Source organism: Cibotium barometz, chromosome 42 (assembly GCF_041138505.1).
Source record: "Cibotium barometz isolate CiBa-2024 chromosome 42, ASM4113850v1, whole genome shotgun sequence".
Lineage (NCBI taxonomy): Eukaryota > Viridiplantae > Streptophyta > Polypodiopsida > Cyatheales > Cibotiaceae > Cibotium > Cibotium barometz.
Genome location: NC_141087.1, coordinates 12,161,787 through 12,183,204, shown reverse-complemented (window position 1 = coordinate 12,183,204; position 21,418 = coordinate 12,161,787). Strand labels below are relative to the sequence as shown.

The 21,418-nt window shown below is 39.7% G+C and overlaps 1 protein-coding gene across 1 annotated transcript; it reads right to left on the bottom strand.

The window, feature by feature from the left end:
• Window positions 1–14,839: 14,839 nt before the first annotated feature.
• LOC147614170 (uncharacterized) lies at window positions 14,840–16,425 on the bottom strand. The gene is made up of 3 exons (XM_086780485.1): window positions 16,056–16,425; window positions 15,577–15,796; window positions 14,840–14,876 (listed from the first exon to the last, which is right to left on the bottom strand). Exons 1-3 carry the CDS (start codon window positions 16,423–16,425, stop codon window positions 14,840–14,842), a joined length of 627 nt encoding a protein of 208 aa, XP_086636611.1.
• Between the last annotated feature and the right edge of the window lie 4,993 nt (window positions 16,426–21,418).

Genomic DNA, 21,418 nt, shown 5'->3' with positions numbered 1-21,418 from the left:
TTTTGTCCTGAACACAACTATGTTGTAGAGATATATTGTGGTGGAGTTGTGCTAGAGGAGAGCTTGCTAAAGAAGAGACAGTGTATTGCTTTATGCAAAGATGATTTGGAAGCGATGGTGTTAGAATCAAAGTGCTCTGCTCTTTTAGACGGTCACCCGTCCTTGCAAGAGTGGCGTTGTGCAAGTGGCGACACAAAAAAGTAAACACTAGATGATGTAGAAAAAGAGAACCTTCAAAATCTTCACATTGACGACCCGCGAAGACGAAGGTGATGATATTGACAACAAAAATGACACAGATGATGATAAAGAAGTTGGGAATGCTATAGACTTTGAAGATGCAGGGCAAAGGAATGAAGAGGACCAAGGGAGAATGATGCTCTATTCAATGAGGATGTCGAAGACAATTTTGAAGATATTGGAAGGCATGAAAATGATGATGAAGGTGGGAATGGTGATGATATATTGGATACTGCAAAAGCCATGGAAGCTTCAAATGTTGGGGTTGCTACTATGGCCGTTGAGAAGATTGGGGATACAGATGTCAACAAGACTTTCCATGCTTATAGCACATCAAGCTCTCAACCAAAGAAAGGTAGAAAAGTGCACTGATAGTGCTTATGAATGCAACGAATGGTGATCATTGAAAGAAGCTTATCAACAACTAATATTAACATAGGTCTTGTTCAAAGTGTGGATTTGTTGAAATAATTATTAGTCTTTTGATTAATATATTGGCTTTTTTGGATTCACTTTTAACATTTTTCTACTAAAGTGAATATTTCTATTCTAATTATCCTTGATTTCATGCCAACATTTGGTACAAATGATGATGCACACTTACTATTAAGAAATTACTCCATATGCTAGTGTAGTAGTGAGGCTCAAAATTAAGTTTGAGCCTAATACAAATGATGACGCACACTTACTATTAAGAAATTACACTTACTCCATATCCTAGTGTAGCGGTGAGGCTCAAACTTAAGTTTGAGCCGTACCTCCACTTATGTCCAACCTTGGGGATGTCTTCCAACACAAGGCACAATCTCAAGTTGAGCAATCTTTACTTTGCCCTTCTAAGTGAGGCTCAAACTCAAGTTTGACCCTTGTGTGAAAGTCTTGGCAGGTAATATAGTTCCTAATTCATTCTGGTACATCACTACAAGAGCATCAAGCCAAAGGAAAGCTCCCAGAATTCATGTAAGTTAGAAATCTTATATTTTTCTTTATTCTTTTAATGGTTTTCTAAATTGTTTGTTATCTTAAAATGATAAACAGGTGCTATGCCTTCTTGGAAAGGCTTTTCCCCTCTCTCATTCTTAAAATCAGCCCTTCTTTATTCTAGTTAAGTGATCTAATTGTTGAAATTAAACTTTTCATATTATTTCTCTCTTAAAAGTTAAAATTGATTAGTTTAGAATGCTTTAAACCAATTGGGGATAACTCCTAAGTAGATTAAGGTTAGAAATTTTAAAAAATGGTCAGCCATACAAAGGAGGTTATGGTGAAATTTTCTAAAAATTTGTGAAATAAATTTCATCTTTTATTAATCAAAAAGAGTAATCCCTATCGTTTGTGTATTCTAAAAGTGTCATTTTCATTCATGCATAGAAAGATGCATATTGATTACTTTTTTATTATAAAAGAGTGATTTTTAATAGAATTAAATTCTATGCATAGAAAGATGCATATTGATTATTATTTTTATTATAAAAGAGTGATTTTTAATAGAATTAAATTCTATGCATAGAAAGATGCATATTGATTATTTTTTAATTATAAAAGAGTGATTTTTAATAGAGTTAAATTCTATGCATAGAAAGATGCATATTGGTTATTTTTTATTATAAAAGAATGATTTTCAATCGAGTTAAATTCTATGTATAGAAAGATACACATTGATTATTTTTTATAAAAGTGTTATTTTCATTAAAATGGATTTTATGCATAAATAGATGCATAAGTGTTATTTTCATCAAAATGGATTTTATGCATAACTAGATGCATAAAAGAATATTTTTTAAATCATAAAAGTGTTATTTTCATTAAAATGGATTTTATGCATAAATAGATGCATGAAAGAATATTTTTTAATTATAAAAGTGTTATTTTCATCAAAATGGATTTTTATGCATAAAAGAATATATTTTTTTATTATAAAAGTGTTATTTTTATCAAAATGGATTTTTATGCATAAATAGATGCATAAAAGAATATTTTTTTAATTATAAAAGTGTTATTTAATTCATCAAAATAGATTTTATGCATAAATAGATGCATAAAAGAATATTTTATTATTATAAAAGTGTTAATTTCATTAAAATGGATTTTTATGCATAGATAGATGCATAAAAGAATATTTTTATTAGATGCATAAAAGAATATTTTATTATAAAAGTGTTACTTTCATTAAAATGGATTTTTATGCATAAATAGATGTATAAGAGATTTTTTTTGAAAGTGTTACTTTCACTAATATTGATTTTTATGCATGAAATGATGTATAAAAGAATTTTTTTAATTACAAAAGTGCTGCTTTCACCAATATTGATTTTTATGCATAAAACAAGAGTTCACTTTAATCCTATGTTTAAATCCCATGAATATTGGAAAAATGAATAAGTAAATACTCAGTGAAGGAAAATTATATCGTTTTATATTCTCTAGGATGGTAATAAGAAAATTCAAAAAAACTATCAAAGTCGAAATTTAGATAAATGACTAATTTATTCCTCATAAGAATTCGTGTTTAGTTTTGAATTTAGTAAAGTAGTAATTGAAATATTACCTTCGAGAAAGATAGTTCAGGGAGAACCTTTCCAAACTCAAACCTTGAATCAGATTATGGCCAAGACGTAACTCCTTCGTCAGTTTCAAGAAATGACGATGTGACCAGTTTAGTAATCCACTCAAATCACCCACCGAATTTGAAACTAAGTTGAGACCTTTGATTTTGATCTGAGGATCAAGAATTCAGAATTCAAGGAATTCTGCTTGGGAATCTAGACCTGTGATCTAGAAGTCTTGGGATACGGAATTAAGATATACTCATTGTATTCAAAAGAAAATCAAAACTGAAAAACTTGCATAGAAACCTTGTTTTCTTAAAGGACTATCTTACGCTAGAATGCTGGAGGGAGCCATTAGGGGAAGGTTGAGATCTATAGGGACCCTTTAAGCTACCATATTATGATTTTAATGACTTTTTGTTAAAATGTTAAGTTTCTTTGACTTTAGATACCTTCTTATTCTTCAAATGGCTAGAAGTTTGAATTTCAAAGTTTCTCGCCAAAATTGAATTTAAAATTGAGTGGGCAAAACCATATCATGTGACATATCTATGGAAAGATCTCACCGAGTAGATTTTGGATCTCTAATCTCTGACAAATTTTGAGCTCATATGTAGAAGTTATGGATGTCCGAAATTTCAAAAACTTCCCCCCCACTTTTTGGGAATGAAAAAGACAAAAAGGCATCTTCTAGAGAATCTTTTGACCACCTTTAATCACCCAACATTTTTGTATACATGGCATCACATGATTGGTCCTTTTCCTTAATAACCTTTTAATCACATGGCATCTTAAAGGGCCCCTATAGACCTCAACCTTCCCCTAATGATTTGGTATATGTGTTTTTCTAAGGAAAGTTTGGTTGCAACAGTTAGCGGGGGGAGTGTTCAAAGGAGAGCTCACGTGGCAAAGCCAGGTCTTGACCAACCTCCGTATGGTTAAAATGGTACGCTTCCGGTACGATGGACAAGTGCCGAGCGACGAAGCGGTCCCTAACTGAAGTGCCAAGACACCTAAGGAGGATCCTGGAGGGTTCTAACCAAGCGATGCACGGGCTCACGGTGTCGAGGACACCCATGCGTATGTTGTGGAAGATATATATGTATGATGACGAGAAACTTATTATAATCTGTTACTGGATCTCGTTGTTGACCTGGTGGTCTCAATGGAGAGTCCAAAGTGATACTGTTTTGTGAGAAACAAGAATTGAATGGAAATTTTGAGTTGTGACATCTGTACCCATTATCAATGGATTGTTTTATAAATTAAAGTTTTAAGAGGAGTGTGTGAGTATCTGTATTCTAAAGTAAAAGTAAAGAAAGGCTTTCAATTATGGGTGGGTGAGTACTTGTCTGGTTCTACTATTCGAGTGGTGGTTGGGTGGTGGCTAACCCATGGGCCGGAAGGGGTTAGGCTAGAATCAGTAGAGTTTTAATAATAAAAATTGATTAATAGGATTATGCTAAGAATTCGAATAGTTAAATAATAACCTGAAGACTTCTCAAATGAATACGGCTGTGCCGAATTCAATCAGGAAAAAAGTGTTGATTCCTTCAAGTTAAGTCTATTATAGTTTCCCTTCTATCCGGTTTATTCAGATGAAGGTTAGTTCAGTCTTGACCTCGTTAGAAAAATTCGTTAAGAAATTCAAAATGGTGGAATCGTCCCCGCTTTCCGGGCATGGAAAATTTTCCCGGTTTCGGTTTTCGGAATGACCACCAGCTTAATCTCGTGCCCGGACATTCGAGGGCGAGGCCCAAGTGAGAAACCTTGCCCCCCGTGTAAGAGGAAGCTCCTTCCACTGCTACCATCCGAAAATCCCGGTGCGCAGAGGGGACAGTGGGATCTCACACTGTTGCTCTAAATTGTTTTTGTTTTGTGAAGACTGTTGGTCTTCACCCAAGCTCTTCTCTTCTATAATAAATATAGACACCAAATCTGTGAAATTGGGAATGTTTTCCCGAGTCTGAATAGACATCTTGAACGCCTTGTATTGTGGCCCGAGACCACGTAGACAGATTTCCACCTTATCATCATCATCTACTGAAACGCCAATAGATGCAAGGGATTCCACAAATACCCTTGATCTACTGAAACACCAATCGATGCAAGGGATTCCACAAATACCCTTGATCTTCAATGCATATTTATTCACAGACATACTCTTTTTCTCCACAGTATGAAGTCCATTCTTCAACTGTATCTTTCGTGCCTTGGTATTCGTTTCATAGAGTTTTACCAAGGTGTCCCACGCCTCCTTGGGGGACTTGGCATCCTATATGTGCCCAATCATAGTGTCTTGTATAATGATAGAGAGCCAATACATAACATTTCTGGCTTCTTGGTTCCAATCCGTGAACTCTTTCACATCTGCAGCAGTTGGATTGATCTCCGGTATCTCCGGTGCCTCTTCATGCTCACCTTCTATGTAGTCCCAGAGTAACCCTTTCCCATCAGGAAATTTGTCAACCTGAACCTCCAAGCATGGAAGTTGTTCTTATCAAGCTTCTCAGCAATAATCTGGTTTATGCCATCATTTGACATCTTGCCAGACACACAAATTTACCAGAAACAACACTCTGGTTTGTCCTGCACAAACTGCTATATTTTCTGTAGCAGTACTTTACTACACTTAAATGTCACAAACCAGTGACCTCAATGTGCATACATACACCCAATGGCAACTGTTTTACCTCCTTGTTGCAGCACACACAATGTCTACACAACCAATCTGTCTTCCTGCAGTTCTTAAAACAGAGTTCTGCATAGAATCGATGACTTACCCGCAGTGCTCAAAATTGCCTGCTTTTCGAAAAACGGAGGTCCTAACGCGCCCGAAACGCATTTTTAGCCTGACAAATTTGGTTTGATAGGACAAAATAGGTTCCCTATAGCTTTACTCCCACGAAGAAAGCTCCTCAATCGGAGATTGTTTGTCGGTGCCTCTTGTAGAGCTCCCGAGAAGGGTGTAGTCGTCGCCGACACAAATAGGGAAGAGTAGATGAAGCTCTTACCCTCGTACCACTTCCTGTGCTTCTCTTGCTTACAGCTCAGCCCTTAGCATGAACTAGGCTCTGATACCATAAAAAGATGCAGGGGAGAAGAGAGCTTGAGCTCTTGCAAGCACACACACACTCACAAAACCCTAAAAGAGAACACACAAGGTGAGAGACTGAAAATCTTCTTCTTCTTCACACAACACTCAACACACCATATATAAGGATAAGAGTACACACAATATGAAAAGGTACTCAACCAAATACATACTAGGGTTCTCTATAGTGTGAACCCAACTAAATGAGCTGGCGCTATAACTATGCCAGTCTCTAGAATGGCTTACACAGCCTGTCATCCCACTGGCTGCATATCACCCATGATCTCACCAACAATGCGAGTTGTGTAAGTGTGGGGCCTATCCCCCAGGCGGGTCATCAGTGTCCATCGCCTCACTAGATGAGCTCGATATCTCAACACTAAGGTTCTCCGATATCTTGTGAGCTTGTGGTTGTCTTTGTGGAGGGTGACGCGAGGTATGAGTAGTTGGTTTTATCAAGGTGTGAATTGGGAAAGTGGATCATTGGGGGGAATCCACAGAGTTCTAGCACCCTCATAATAGACTTGGCCTACAAGGATCATTGGGGGGAATCCACAGAGTTCTAGCACCCTCATAATAGACTTGGTCTACAAGGATCTTCTTGGGCACCCAGAGGTGAGGATTATTGGGTTGGGTGTAGAAGGGCCAAATGTTTACCTGCGGTTTGTTAGTTGTTGTGTTAGTGGGGTTGGCAATGGTAGCCGCCTCTTTGTTGTGGGCTTGAGTTGATGTGCAGAGTTTAGTGGAGATGAGGTTTGGTGAGGCAATTGGGTAATTGTTTTATGTTGGTCTCAGGGAGCAGGATTATTAGGCTTAGTGGAAGAGAGTGGTCGACTTGGGGTGGGTGTTTGGGTGGCAAGTGCTCTTCATCTGTCATCAGGACTGTAACTTGCCTTGAGGCCAATTCCAAGGTTGCCGTCCTTGCATCCAAATCAATTTGACATTGGTTGTGTCCCATCCATCCACGGTCTAGAAAGATTGTTCCTGAAAGCATAACATAAAACTTTCCTTCAAAGGGGTTATCGCCAATGTGAAATAGGATTGTAGTTGTGCTTAAACATTGGATCTAATGTGAAGCAATAGTAGTGACCATGGTTGGGGTGTTCATTAATGTTGGCCTCCTGAGGGGGTGCCAAGTGTCATAAGACAAGTGCTATTTTTTGTGTGAAACTTGTTGGGGTGGTCATTCCTAATCATAGCCGCATGGGTTTCACTTCCTAGTCTTCTTCCTTGAGGTCCACTACTTGGGCCATGTTTACTTACGATGTGTTTGACCCTAAGTTTTGCTTGCCGTTCTTTCACTTCGCACTGTGCAGATTCTTTCATTTCCTCATGCTGATTTTTTTGCTATTTTTTGAGGTGAATGGTTGTTAATGTATTGTGATGATTGAGTGGGCCATAGTAGCATTTTAGTTTGCTACCTTTAAAATAACCTGCCATCTCAACGTCGTCAAGAATTTCTATGCACACTGTGTTCAGTGACTAGAAAAGGTCCCAATACTATCTTTTGAGTTTCTTTTTGTGGTTCTTTGTGCTGTAGGAGGAGGACCATATCTCCCTCATCCATTTCTTTATCTTTAAGTCGGTCATCACAAACCACTATTTATGCCTTAGCTTTTCTACGATCATGCCGTATACAGCTATGAGACATGTTTCATCAAGCCTTTCAAGTTCCAAAATTCGGCAGCTCAGGAGATTGCCTGTGAGTTTTTCCTGTACCGCCACTTGTAGGTTGGGTAGTACTAAGAATTCCATAGGCATAACAATGTCAGTTGGCATAGGTTAAAATGAAGGGTGTTGCATTTATGGATAATTTATATGTTGTGCGATACGCCCAGAGTATTGTTGGCAGTTTTTGCAGCCAGCTGGCCTCTACTATCTTGGTCAAGATAGCACATAGGATTTTATTAGTGCTTTTGGCTTGGCCATTTTATTAGGGGTAGTAGGGGAAGGATTTCCTATGAGTGACCAAGAATTCTTGTAGTAGCAAGAATTGTATCACTTCATTGATGAAGTGTGTGCCATTGTCACTCACCAGCTCTCAAGAGGGAATACAAAATGAGTGATTACGCACTCATAAAAGAATTTTGTGAGTGATTATGCACTCGTAATAGAATTTTGTAGTGGATTGTGCATTAGCTTTGCGGGTGGCTCTAGCTTCAACCCATTTCAAACAATATTCCACCGTCTTTAGTTTGGGGAATTTCCACTCGTTGGCATTCATCGTGTCATTTGATATATTCCCCAATGTCTCGAAATAAAGTGGACCACCACAATCTTACCCACAATAGGATTTTTCAAGCAGTGATGTCTGCTCTGTGAAGTGACCACCTGCGCTTCTGGAGTGGGCCTACTCTAGTAGAAGAAAGACATATTTGTCCTCTCAGACACGTCGTCTCATGATTCTGTCTTTCTGTTAACCACATATTGGTTAACACATTTCTACGACAACTATGTCCACACACTTATGTAATGGGCACTGACACTATATTGTAAATCCCATCATTTGATGAGGGAAACACCCTAAATATGCTCCCAAGTATTGACCTTCAAAGGACAGACAAGAGGATCTTGGTCAATTGGCCAAACCATAGAGAAAAGCCTTGTAGCTATGTTTTGGGCACCTTGGGTCACTTACTCCCAGCCTAGTGGGAAAAGTCTTAGAACTATAAAAGACAATTACTCTTGTTGCAGCTCATTCTCCCATTTGTACAATAGAGGTGGAGTGTTCTCTCTCTCTCTCTCTCTTGCAACTCTAGTCTAACATGTGTAGTGTGCTTAGGGTTAGGGTTTGGGAGACACTATTGCTAATCACTTGTTTTCTCTTGTTTCCCTCTTACTTCTTCTGTCCCTATTGCTTAAGTGATTACGCTACCATCATGATCATCTTCCACAGAGACCCCACATGATCTTCATGAGGAGAGAGGTTGCACCACCAGTGGATTAGAGCAACCGGCTCGGTGTGTGACAACAAAGTGCGGGAGGAGGGTGGTGATGAGTGGCTACGATGGAGCTTTTGAGCATAGCTCAAGCTTGGCAGATCGGCAACTTCCCCCCACGACAAGTTAGGGTGAGCTTAACATCTTTGGTGGTGCTACCGGGAGTGCCAATCCGCTACTTGTCAAAGCCTTCTTTGATTTGAATCCGATGGACTCTCCATAGCTTGGTGCCAGTAAGTAGCTATGGCATTTGGTTTTTTATTGTTGAATTTGTTTTGTTGTTTTTAATTTGATTTTATGCATAACTTGTGGTTGGGAGTAGAATTAGCAAGTGTTTAGGTTAAAAAACTAGATATTTGGGTGATTAGAGAGCTCAAAGAAGAGGGTTTTTGCTTAAACATAAAGTGTTTTTTGCTATATTGCCTGACTAGTTTGATACACTAGATTGTTGTCTTGCCATTATGCATAGGGAAATCAATGAGAAACAACCATTAATTTAGAGTTTGCCTCTAACTTTAGCCTTTTCCCACCTACCTTACATTAATGAGGGGATCTTAGTTGTCCCTCACTCAATAACCACCTTCTCCCCAAATTCAAATTTGGGCAATGTACGGATGTACCGTCCCCCAAAAAGAAAAAACTTGCCACAATCATTACATCCCAAAGCCACGGTCGTACCTTCATAAAGCCACGGACGTACACTCATAAGCGTATGGATGTACCGTCCAAAAAAAAACAAAAAAACTTGCCATGTTCGTACCATCCTAAAGCCACGGACATACTCATAAGTGTACGGACGTATCGTCCAAAAAAAAACTTTTTTTTTGAAAAAAAAATCCAAAAAACACTTGCCACGGTCATACCATCCTAAAGCCACGACCATACCTTCATAAAGCCACGGATGTACCTTCATAAAGCCACGGACGTACGCTCATAAGCATACAGATGTATCATCTCAAAAAAGCATACCTCCATAAAGTCACAGATGTACCTTCATAAAGCCACGAACGTACCTTCATAAAATATATGGACATACCGTCCCAAAAAAAACTTGTCACGGTCATACCATCCTAAAGCCACGAATGTACCTTCATAAATCCATGGACATATTCTCATAAGCGTATGGACGTACTGTCCCAAAAAAACATGGTTTTTTCTTTAAAAAATAAAAAAACAAAAACTTTCCATGGTCGTACCTTCATAAAGCCATGGTTATACCCTCATAAGCGTACGGACGTACCATCCCCAAAGAAACTTGCCCACGACTGTACCATCCTAAAGCCATGACTGTATCTTCATAAAGCCACAAATGTACACTCATAAGCATATGGATGTACCGTCCCAATAAAAAGGGAAAAAAATTCAAAAAAGAACTTGCCATGGCCGTATCATCCTAAAGCCACATATGTACTATCCAAAAAAATTGTAAAAAATACAAAAATAAAAATAAAAAACCTACCATGGTCATACCATCCTAAAGCCATGGTCATACCTTCCTAAAGCCATAGGCGTATGCTCATAAGCGTATGGATGTACCGTCCCTGAAAAAAATTTACGAGAAAAAAATTAAAATTTTCAAAATTTCTAAATCTTTAGAGGTGCTTATGGTCTACTTCCCTGACCCACTAAAGTCATCTTTACACACAATAAACACCTCAAAAGAGCAATTTTTACCATAAGGGTGCGCTCACGCATAAGGCCAAAGAGAGCGAAAACTCCATTTTTGGGTCCGTGCACGCACCGTTAAAGCTTTTCTAAGCTTCCCCGCACACCATGCACACCTCTCAGTCATAGTTGCATGCCCCAAGTGCCTCCATTCCATTAGGCGACACGACCACCATAGCACATCACATGTGGTTGCCACGCCACACACGTTTGGCTATGAGAGCAAAACGATTTATAAAGAGCCCTCATCTGGTGGTGCACCTCCATACATGCACCCCAATGTGAATATATGCCCCGAGCACACCCACGTATCTCCCCCTCTAACAGGGGATCTGTTGCCACCTCCAACCACGTACCACCTCCCCTTGAGCCACAACAACTAGACATTCCGAGCTTAGCACAAGCTCTAGGAAGGGGAGTGGCACAACAATTGCACCCACAAACATCACATACACAACCTATGAGGGCGAAAAAATTAAATACCTCGATTCGAATTTCAAAAAAGAGGGTTAATTTGAGTGACAAACATTTAATGGATCGTTTCCTTTTGGGCTTGCACAATCCAAGACTTCATGACCACATGTTGGTAAAGGATCCCTCCACCTACAAATTAGCAATTTTTCTCAATGACAACATGCGAGAAAGCTATTCCATCATGCAATTGGCCACCGTGCCAATGCCAACCCAAAGCTCATTTGTAACATTACCCTCCTCTCCTCATTCGTTGAAAGATCCCTCCCCCTCTGCACAATGAATTCGGGGGTGTTAGCAGCAGAAGTAGCACTTCTTGCGCAGGGCAGAGCCTCTCACTCAGGGCCTTGCCCACGGATATCCGAACAAGAGACTAATCCCTCGGTTCTTCCAAAACCAAACCCAGAAAAACTTCCCTTGCCCAGAAAGCACGGGCGATTCCTCCGGGATAATTTATTCTTTCGTAGTCAAGAGCCTTAACTAACCAAACTGATCCGACCGAACCTGTAAGTCACATGATCAGATCAAGGGAAGAGACTTGCATAGAGACCAACACTTTTTTCCTCATCAAGAGGCACAGCCGTTAATTTTTTTCCATAGAACAAGTGTTATCCGGGATTTGCTTCAACTATCGTAACTTAACACAATTGAGTCTCATTTTAGGGATCCATCAGTCCAGCCTAACCCCATCATCCAATCCCATGGGTTAGCCAACTGCCCAACCACTGTAGTGATAGGATCCATTTAGGATTTTAGTTATATTTTGCCCCGAGTACCAAGGAAAAGAGTTCCCAGGCCTCCTAGCCGGCACTTTAAGCAAACTTGAAGATAGTCACACCACTTACACACCCAATATAAAATTGCCTGTTTCACAGATTCAGCTATCTTTAAAACAATCTTTTAATGAAACCATAGTATCACTGTTTCACAGATTCAGCTATCTTTAAAACAATCTTTTAATGAAACCATAGTATCACTGATCATAATCCTCTAAGCTTGAATTCTAATGTACAATCATTCCTTCATCAGTGTACTTATGGCATCATTGGCAACCAGAACGCTCACCACCTATTTACTTAGGGGCCTTTTCAATAGTTCCTAGCTCATAGTACTTGAAAATATAATCACATAAGAAAATCCAGATGGACTCTCCATTGAAGATCAACAAGATCAACCAACAGATCCATATAAAAGAGTCAGATCCCATGTACTCCCAACATAGTACGGAAGTACTCAAACTTCTCCCTGCTAAGTGGCTTTGTAAAGATGTCTGCCACCTGCTCATCAGTCTTCACATATTGTAGATCAACTGTACCATCCAGGACCTTCTCTTTGACAAAGTGATAATGGACCTCTATGTGTTTGGTCCTCGCATGAAATACTAGATTCTTTGCCAACTGTATACTGCTCATGTTGTCACAATGAATGCTCGGGGGTGCACTATATGGAAGCCCCTCCTACGACGTGCGTTCAAGGGGTATTTAAAAAACCCCTTATCTGTGAATTTTGAGCTGATAAAACTACCCCTTTTTCTTTATAGACTTACGGGTTTTTTTCCAAAGTACAATTAAAATACCCCTCTTGTAATTGTATTTCTGTAAATTTACCCAATATTTTGGATTAAAAAAACCCCACCTAATGATCGCACGTGGTAGACTTACATTTTTTGAGGTGCACCCCCCGAGAATGAATGACAACTTTGCCATCAATAGGCTCACATAAATCTACCAAGAGACCCTTTAACCATACTGCCTCACAAGTAGCAATGGCTGCACCTCTGTATTCAGCCTCTGTACTGGATAAAGCAACTGTAGGTTGCTTCTTGCTACTCCAACTCACCACGACACTTCCAAGTGTAAAAGCATATCCACTAGTAGACCTCCTGTCATATGCGCTACCTGCCCAATCAGTATCTGTGTAGCCATGTATGTCCAAGCTTTTACCACTCTCATAAAGTAGACCATAATGTGCAGTGGTCTTCACATATCTCATGATGCGTCTCACTGCATCCAAATGTGGTTTCCTGGGGCTCTGCATAAACTAGCTTACTAGTGTGATAGTCATGTATATGAGACTACCAACCATCTTTCTGTACATAGATGGATCATCAAGCTCATCACCATAATCAGCCCACAACTTCACATTTTGCTCCAAAGGTGTACTCATAGGCTTACACCCTGTCATGCCATATTTTGCCAACATATCCAATGCATATTGGCGCTATACTAACCATGTACTTGCATGATCTTTGACCACTTCAATTCCAAGAAAGTATCTCAACTCACCAAGATCTTTCATGTCAAATTGCCCACTCAAAGCTTTCTTGACATGCATCACATCTGTACCATGATCACGTGTGATAATCAAGTCATCCACATAGATGACAAGTAAAACAATCCCATGCTCTGTCTTCTTCACATAGAGTGAAGAATCTGCTGTAGAAATCTGAAAACCAAGTGAGATAAGATATCTGCTCATCTTATCACTCCAAGCACGAGGTGCTTGCTTCAGACCATACAATGCCTTTTTCAATCTGCATATGTGAGTGGGATATCTTGGGTGTACATACCCTTCTGGCTGTGCCATATACACTTCCTCTTGTAGGTCTCCATTCAGAAATGCATTTTTGACATCCATCTGATGCATTTCCCAGCCATTAGCTGTAGCCATAGCAATGACTGCTCTCACTGTGCCCATCTTAGCCACTGGACTAAAGGTTTCATCATAGTCCAAACCTTGGGTTTGTGCATAACCCTTTGCTACCAATCTTGCTTTATGTCTCTCAATAGAACCATCAGATTTGCACTTCACTTTGTAAACCCATTTACATCCAATAACATTCTTGTCCTTTGGTAATGCAACCAAGTCCCATGTATCATTATGGACCAATGCGTCCATCTCAACATCCATTGCTTTCTCCCATACATGCTCTCCAACAGCTTCTGTATAGCATGTAGGTTCCACATGCTTCACCATAGATGTCATATATGCATAGTACATAGCAAAATCTTGATATGTCAATCTGTCAACTGGATATCTGACTCTCTGAGATCTCCCCAATGCATGCGGGTCACTCTAAACACCTGTAACTCTAGCATGTGGTGGCACATATCTATCCTGCCTAGCACCAGGTGTGCGTAAACAGGTATGCCAAGCTCCTCATCCAAACTCTCCGAACTAGATGACTCATAACCTGTGATTCCAATTCCTTCGACCTTCTTCTTTCCTTTATCCATAGCACTACTCCCAGTGCTCACACTCTCATGCCTCAAACGTCCTGACCATGGACGGGTGCGTCTATTTAGCGAGCCAAGAGCAGTGAGCACAGAGCAGTGAGTAGAAATAAAGTCCTTGTGAAAGTGAGCAAGTAGGGGCATGGTATGATGTTAAGCGAGCATGTAATGTTAAAGAGAAGAGTGAAACCATAGTGCAACTCTATAATGAACAGAACAAAGAAAACTAAAAAAGTTAAAAAATGACTATTGCAAATAAAGCATTTTCAAATGAATGGTGCGGATATAAAAAATCACTACAAAACTCATACTACTTGGCTCGCTAAAAAGACATTGAATTGGTCATTGAGCTACTAATAGAAACAAACTATTGTTGGAACCACATGGAAACCACAGCGACCAGAGAGCATATAAATCAAGACATTAAGATGCACACCAATTTTAATAGCCCGACCACTGACACAACAATATAATACTCTTTAGAAACCATAACCATAGGATTTAAAAATTTTATAATCCAAATAAAAATTGTCCAACAATCAGCTACTACATGCTATTGTAAAAAACATTCAGAAGCATAACATCCATCAAAACATTACTTCCATAGTCCCAAAAAAATGATTGTCTCAATTAAAAAAAAGACTATCTCTAATGGCATTTTGATGTAGACACGTGATCCTCATAACTGCAAGAGACACAAAGAAAAGAAAATAAGCTTTATCAATACAGAATTATTCTCTACTAACATATTTATCTTTTCAACATGCATACCTTTGCTGAGTATGGTTCTAACAGGTGATCATAGATCCGCTCATCCTTGTCTAACATTATGACATTGCGATCCATAAATGCTGCCACTAGCCCAAGAGTTCCAGTGCCAGCAAACAAATCCAAAATCGTGTCCCCAGGACGACTGAAGACGGAGACAATGTATTTGCTAAGCCGCTGACCTCTCTGACAACCGCCCCGCCATGGTCTACCCTTTCTCTTCACCAGATCCTCCGATGGCACTCTTGAAAACGCACACAAACCATTAACCATATGCCATAAAGATCACCGAAAATCATTTTAAATTCTATCTTGATTTGAATGCATATACATACATGTCAAAGATAAGATCTTGCCCTACATCAAGATCATCACCTAGTGCCAAATCCCTTAGTTGATCCCCATGCATCACAAAGCTTGTAGCAGGAGATGTTGAGCGAACAAAAACAGCCAATATTAGACAAGTGACCTACAAGCAAAGACACATTGGTTCTTCATGCATTTTCACCTTAAATGGGACAAAGAAGATTTGCACAAATGACAGCCCCAAAGAGAACAACACCAATATCTGGGTAGTAATCATTTGCCCCATCTTCTTCCCAATAGGTGGAGTACACCTCACAACCTGTCTATGATAAATGCCAAACCCAACGCTCTGTGCAACCTGCTCAATGGTCACTCCTTCTTCCATAGTGTAAAGGCATGTAAAGAAGCCTCGATCCGAGAGACAAGAATCAACAACTTTAAAAGTAGAGTCATACATGCCATCCCCAATCTTATTCCAATATGGAACCTTGTTTGCAACACAACCTCCAATGATGATATTTGAGGGGAAGTCTGCAAATATCAACTCCACACAGTAATCGGACCCTCTACTCTTGACATTCCCTACTGTGCAAATAACATTCATGGCATCAAGCACTTGCTTTCCCAATGAGGATGCATCCTCCATGTTCACAAAAGTAGCTGCAAGGTCCTCAATACTAACATTGAAGGCATAAATGGTTCCTACAGACAGGTTTTTGACATTTAACACACATAGTCTTAAGTCAAAACAATCGGATCACGATAGAGATGAGGTAGGAAGCTCACATACCTGGAGCTTGCAATGTCTTGGTTATGATGTCAGTTGGTTGTATCCCACCTGCACTACTATTGGATGTCTGTTGTTGACTCTGCTCCTTATTTGCTTCCATTGCTCGATTCACCTCCAATGCACGATTCACTATTTCCCTCCCTAAATTCACTGGCAATGACTTACGAAAAGAAGCTGATGCAATCGATGTTGCATGTGATGTGGATGTGGCCTCATTATGATCAATTTGCTGGCTACGAAGCTCCAATATAGACTTATGTTGGCGATACAGATCAAGCTCCTCCTCAGGCACATGGTTTCTTTCAAGGTCCAACCACCACGGGCAGAAACGAGACTCTATGCTTGACATGGCCTGTTCAATGACAAACATGGGTAAACACAACTCACCCTCAATATGAACATGTTTCTCAATCATGGATTCAAAATGACAAATTCAATCACTTACTCTTCCAAGCTTCAAATCGGCATACATATAAGATTTATTGTCAACACAAAGCCACACACTAGCGAGAGGGGGTAAAATATCCAATTGGTGCTCCTCAATTTCAGAAAGAAACCATCTGCAAGCCAAAGCCCAAATGATAAAACAACACACAGAAAGAAGCATGCATGTTTTTTAACAAGGAATATTTGGGTTATGTTGTAGGAAAACCTATAAACGACTCGCCGTGCAGCACTTTGTAGGCCTGGTTGATGGTCAATATCATGGCTAAATTTTATGCCTCCTTCGTGCACTTTGAAAGCCCTTTTGAAGTACTTTCTTCTGCATAGAACAACAAAAGAGGTGAATCGGCTCTCACCTGGCAACCTGACTCGATCGGCATTTTTAATATCATTTTGGATTCTCAAACCCAGCTCTGTGATCTGCAGCCAGTAGGAGTACATGTGCAGCCATTCCCTAACCTTTGTCTTATCATTTGGCATACCCTCAAGTGATCGCACTGCAGCCTGAGAGTTGTCCAATAGCTTGACAATGTGAGCCTTATCTGTGTCTCTGATGCAAGCAGAACCTATCATATTGAGCTTTTCCTCTGTGGCCACATGATTGGTTGACGCGTGCCATGGGAGGGAGAGCACTGCACACCAAAAGGCCTCACCATTGAAGGGATCAGCAATCCTTGCATATTTTGATGTTTTTTCTCTGTAGAGAACTTCTACCTTTCGAGTCACATTCTCCCTAGACTCGGCAAGTGGTCCATTTGATGCCTCATCAATTTTTTGCTCCATCTCGTCCTTGAACAAGAGCCAAGTCATAATCTGGATTGGCAAATGAAGCCAACTAGGCCTTCCTCTAGCAGATGCACTCTGCATCTCTCTCTCAACCCACAGCTTGTCCTCATTGTCCAAATGTGCCATGAGAGTTGTTAGGTCAGACTCTCCCAATCTTCTTAGTTGAAATAGACGATCACCAAATGTGGTTGGCACAAATGCATAATCATGCGTCCTACAAAACAAAGAAAAAATATGTTAATATTCTTGAGTACAAACAACTTACTTGACATAGAAGGAGACTCTGATAACAAATTAACTTACTTGTTCAACCTGGACAATGAAAACAAAAGCTCACCCACATCCCTCCGCTCGAACACATAAAATTTACAGAGAACAGAACAATGCATGGACAAATCCCCTTGAAACCCTGTAATAAAACACAAAATTAGGAAGGACAAAGAAGCATAAGAAACTATAACATCCCAATGAGAACTCACTTGTAGAAATGCAGTCCATCCAAGCATTGTGTCGATTATTACCATCAAGAATATGCACCATTTTTCGGCTCAAGTACGGACCCCAATTAGGGTCAAGTGCAAGAGTTTCCTCAAACTGTTGATTCACAGTCCTCCAATGCTCATCCCAAGATTCCTCCCTCTCTTGTGTCAATGGTGTCTCCTCCCCTTCCAAGTCCATAATTGATACTGTGAAAGCTCCCATGCTCTCAATGTACCCACCTAGTTTTTTGAAGCTTCGAGTAAGAGACTTATCTGTTGAGGGAGAAACCTTTCGGATTGCCTCCGTTTGGATCATCCTACAGAGAGGAACACGTGGAGGTGGAGACCTAAATTTGACTCCTATCCTATCTAAAAAGGCTTGTGGAGTAGATGTCTCAAGAATCTTCCCAAAAATATCAAGCTTATTTTTTTTTCTGCTTGCTTCCTTCAGTTTGGGTTGTGACAACTGTTTCTTCTTGATCCTCTAGTGGATGTGTGTTCTCTTCCCCCTCTATCTCTCTCCCAGTATCCTCAGTATTCTCACCTTCATCCTCATTATCACCACCTTGAGTATTCTCACCCTCATTTTGATCACCTTTATTTTCCTCAATTGCCCCCACTACATTTTGTCCATCCTCCTCATTTCTTTCATCACTATGTAGATGCTGCCTATCCATATCCACCTCCAGGTTAGTGTCATCTATGATATGTACCGCATGCTCCGTAGTAGGGTTTGAGGAGGCTGCTTGCTCCAAAGTGCTGGAAAAATCAGCTTGCCTCCTTGTGTGTCTCGATGAGCTCTCACCTGGGCCAACCTGCACACTCTTTTTCCGCTTAGCAAGAGGTAACTCATCCATTTTTGCACAACAAGAACCTTTCAAGCAAGATGCTCTAGTGAAATGACTCGAACTCATTTGAAAACCAGATAGCCATGCAAAAATACAAGAACAAATCTTCAAATAGTATTCTACTCGTACTGTATAATTAATTGATTATTTTAACAGCAAATTCAGTAATACGACACAAACTTAAAGAAAAGGTGGCATATTCACTAAAGAGATTAAATTCAATACTACAACACAATCATCAAACAAAGGTGGCACATTCACTATCCAACAAAACGGCCAACTCATTAACGAACAGAATATCTCTGAGATTATCATATGGAGTGCTTTGGCCCAAATTCCAAGGCATTCAAAGCCGTATTGAATATTTTAAAAAAATATTCATTGGAAAATATTTACGGAGCCCTTTTCAGGTGTTCAATTCAAGGCATTCAAATTTATTGGAAAATATATAAAGATTCGGCAGCCCAAATCTAAAGGCATTCAATATTGAGTACTAATAAACTTTAGAAGTGATATTTCGCAATCCAACACTTTTTTAAGGACAAACGTTTTTCTTTTTGTGCTATTGTTCTTTAGATGCACATGTTTGCTGGTCTCCTCTCTCGACTGTGTGAGCCGTTTCTCAACCAAGAAGACATCAAATGTGAGTTTTTTGAGCTTCTTGTATACTCAAAGTCTGCATAATATAGACAGTAGTAAGAGAGACAATCTATGCAATGTGTTTGAGACAGCACCATATAGATAGCATGTTCTTACACTACTCTCTCCAAATTTCTGCCGCCGGGGGGATCCAAGGGGGGCAGAAATTTCTGCCCCCGAAGCTTGAAATGAACTCAAAATCGTGATGATTTTTTCAATGCTCGGCAGCAAAACATCCTATTATTTTGTGCGCTGAGCGCATAAATTAATTCAAGAAAAATAGCAAGAAGTAACGCCGCACATCTCATACTGTGTGTGGAGTGTGGCGGCAGCAAAACATCCTATTATTTTGTGCGCTGAGCGCACAAATTCATTCAAGAAAAATAACAAGAAGTAACGCCGCACATCTCATACTACTGTGTGTGGAGTGTCACGGCAACAAAACATCCTATTATTTTGTGCGCTGAGCGCACAAATTCATTCAGGAAAAATAGCACAAATTCATGGATGAGGATACCTTTCTGTGTCTCTTTGTTGGGGAGAAAGATTGGAGTGGGGAGAGGGCCCTGCGCATGAGATCAGCGTTTCTTTGCTGGGGAGACGTATGATGCTTCATGATCGCTTCTCTGCGTGTGTGTTCGAGGGAAGATGCTTCTGTGCAGAGGACGACTAAAAGCCTTAAGTAATTGCTTCATAAGAAGTAGCCGACTACTAAAAACCCTAAGTTAGGCACTGGACAAATTTTTTTATCCTAACACTAATGAATTTCAACACTAAAATTTAAGGGTTTGGTCAATATTTTTTCGATTTTTTTAAATCTATAGCACAGTTATGCTACGACATCCAACTGGTAGAGTTTTTGAAATCTAACAGGAGATTACGAAAAAGCGCAAGAACTAACACAAAGCAAATATGTGTGTGTGTGTGTGTGCGCGTGTGTGTGTGTATACATACACACACACACACAAACATATATACATATATACATGTACTCTTTTTGATACCCTTCATTATGACTGTTTTTGCAATAAATATTTTTATTTGCTTCTACCCATAGTCTTAAAATGAGCCTGGTAAAATTGTATTATGGCTAGTATATGCTATTGATTAGAGCAAGAACATCTAGTATTAAAATATTTTTGGCTAATATTCAATGTAAATTCCTTAATTGTTGTTGTGATTGCATTATGCAGGGAGGCTCGTGTTTTCCTCCATTCTACAATGGGTGCATGCATCCGAGTCCCCTTCTCGAATGGCAAATGTCTTGTGTCAATCAACATGATCCGGGCGAATCTTGGAACTATTGGTGGGATAAATGTGGAGGCCTTACTTGAAATTGGAGGAGAGTATGAGCCCATTTGTCCTTTACACTTGTATGCAGGGATTGGAGACGAGGCATATTTTATCCTGGAGCATTCATTGTCCTCTGTATATATTGCCAAATCAGAGAATTATTTTGAGACCCCAGAACAAGGCCCCTCAACTATATTTCCTCCCGGTTCTCGAAAGAGTACTCCAATGTAAGTGGCATTAACTTTGACTTTGACATTTTTTGTTTTGCATTGTGCATTGAATTAGAGAGCATTGTGCTTTGCAGTGACTTGGACACTGAAGAGATAGAAGAAATCAATGTCCAAGCACATGGGTCATTGCAAGAGGAGATAGAGGTCTCTCCTGTGGAAAAGTGCTTTCAACATTTGGAAGAGGAAGATGTTCAGTTTGATACTGCGGTCTCTTGCTTTCAAATAATCCGCATGTTACCTCCTACTGATGTCTTGCACACTTTAATCCATGATTGTGATTACAAAGGCAAGGTAAAAGAGCTTCCCAAGGTGTACCCAGAGTTCAGTACATATGAGCTTGAAGGTGGGAAAGGTATGGAAGGGATGGAGCAAAAATACGAGGGCAACATTTAGACAAAGCCACAAACGCAAACTAGGGCCAATAAAACTTTTGTTCTTAGGAAGAGCTTCTGCGGGGGAACCTTCCAGTGCATGAATGTGCACTGCTCCTTTAGGACACGTATGAATCAACCAAACAAACTCCATTGGAATGGGCAGCTGATAAAATCTCCAAAATATGGAAATTTAGCAATTGGGAGCTTCGGGAACCTTGAGTGTTTTTTCTGCAAGCATGTGCCAATGTGTCTTAAAGAATGTCCTGCTTG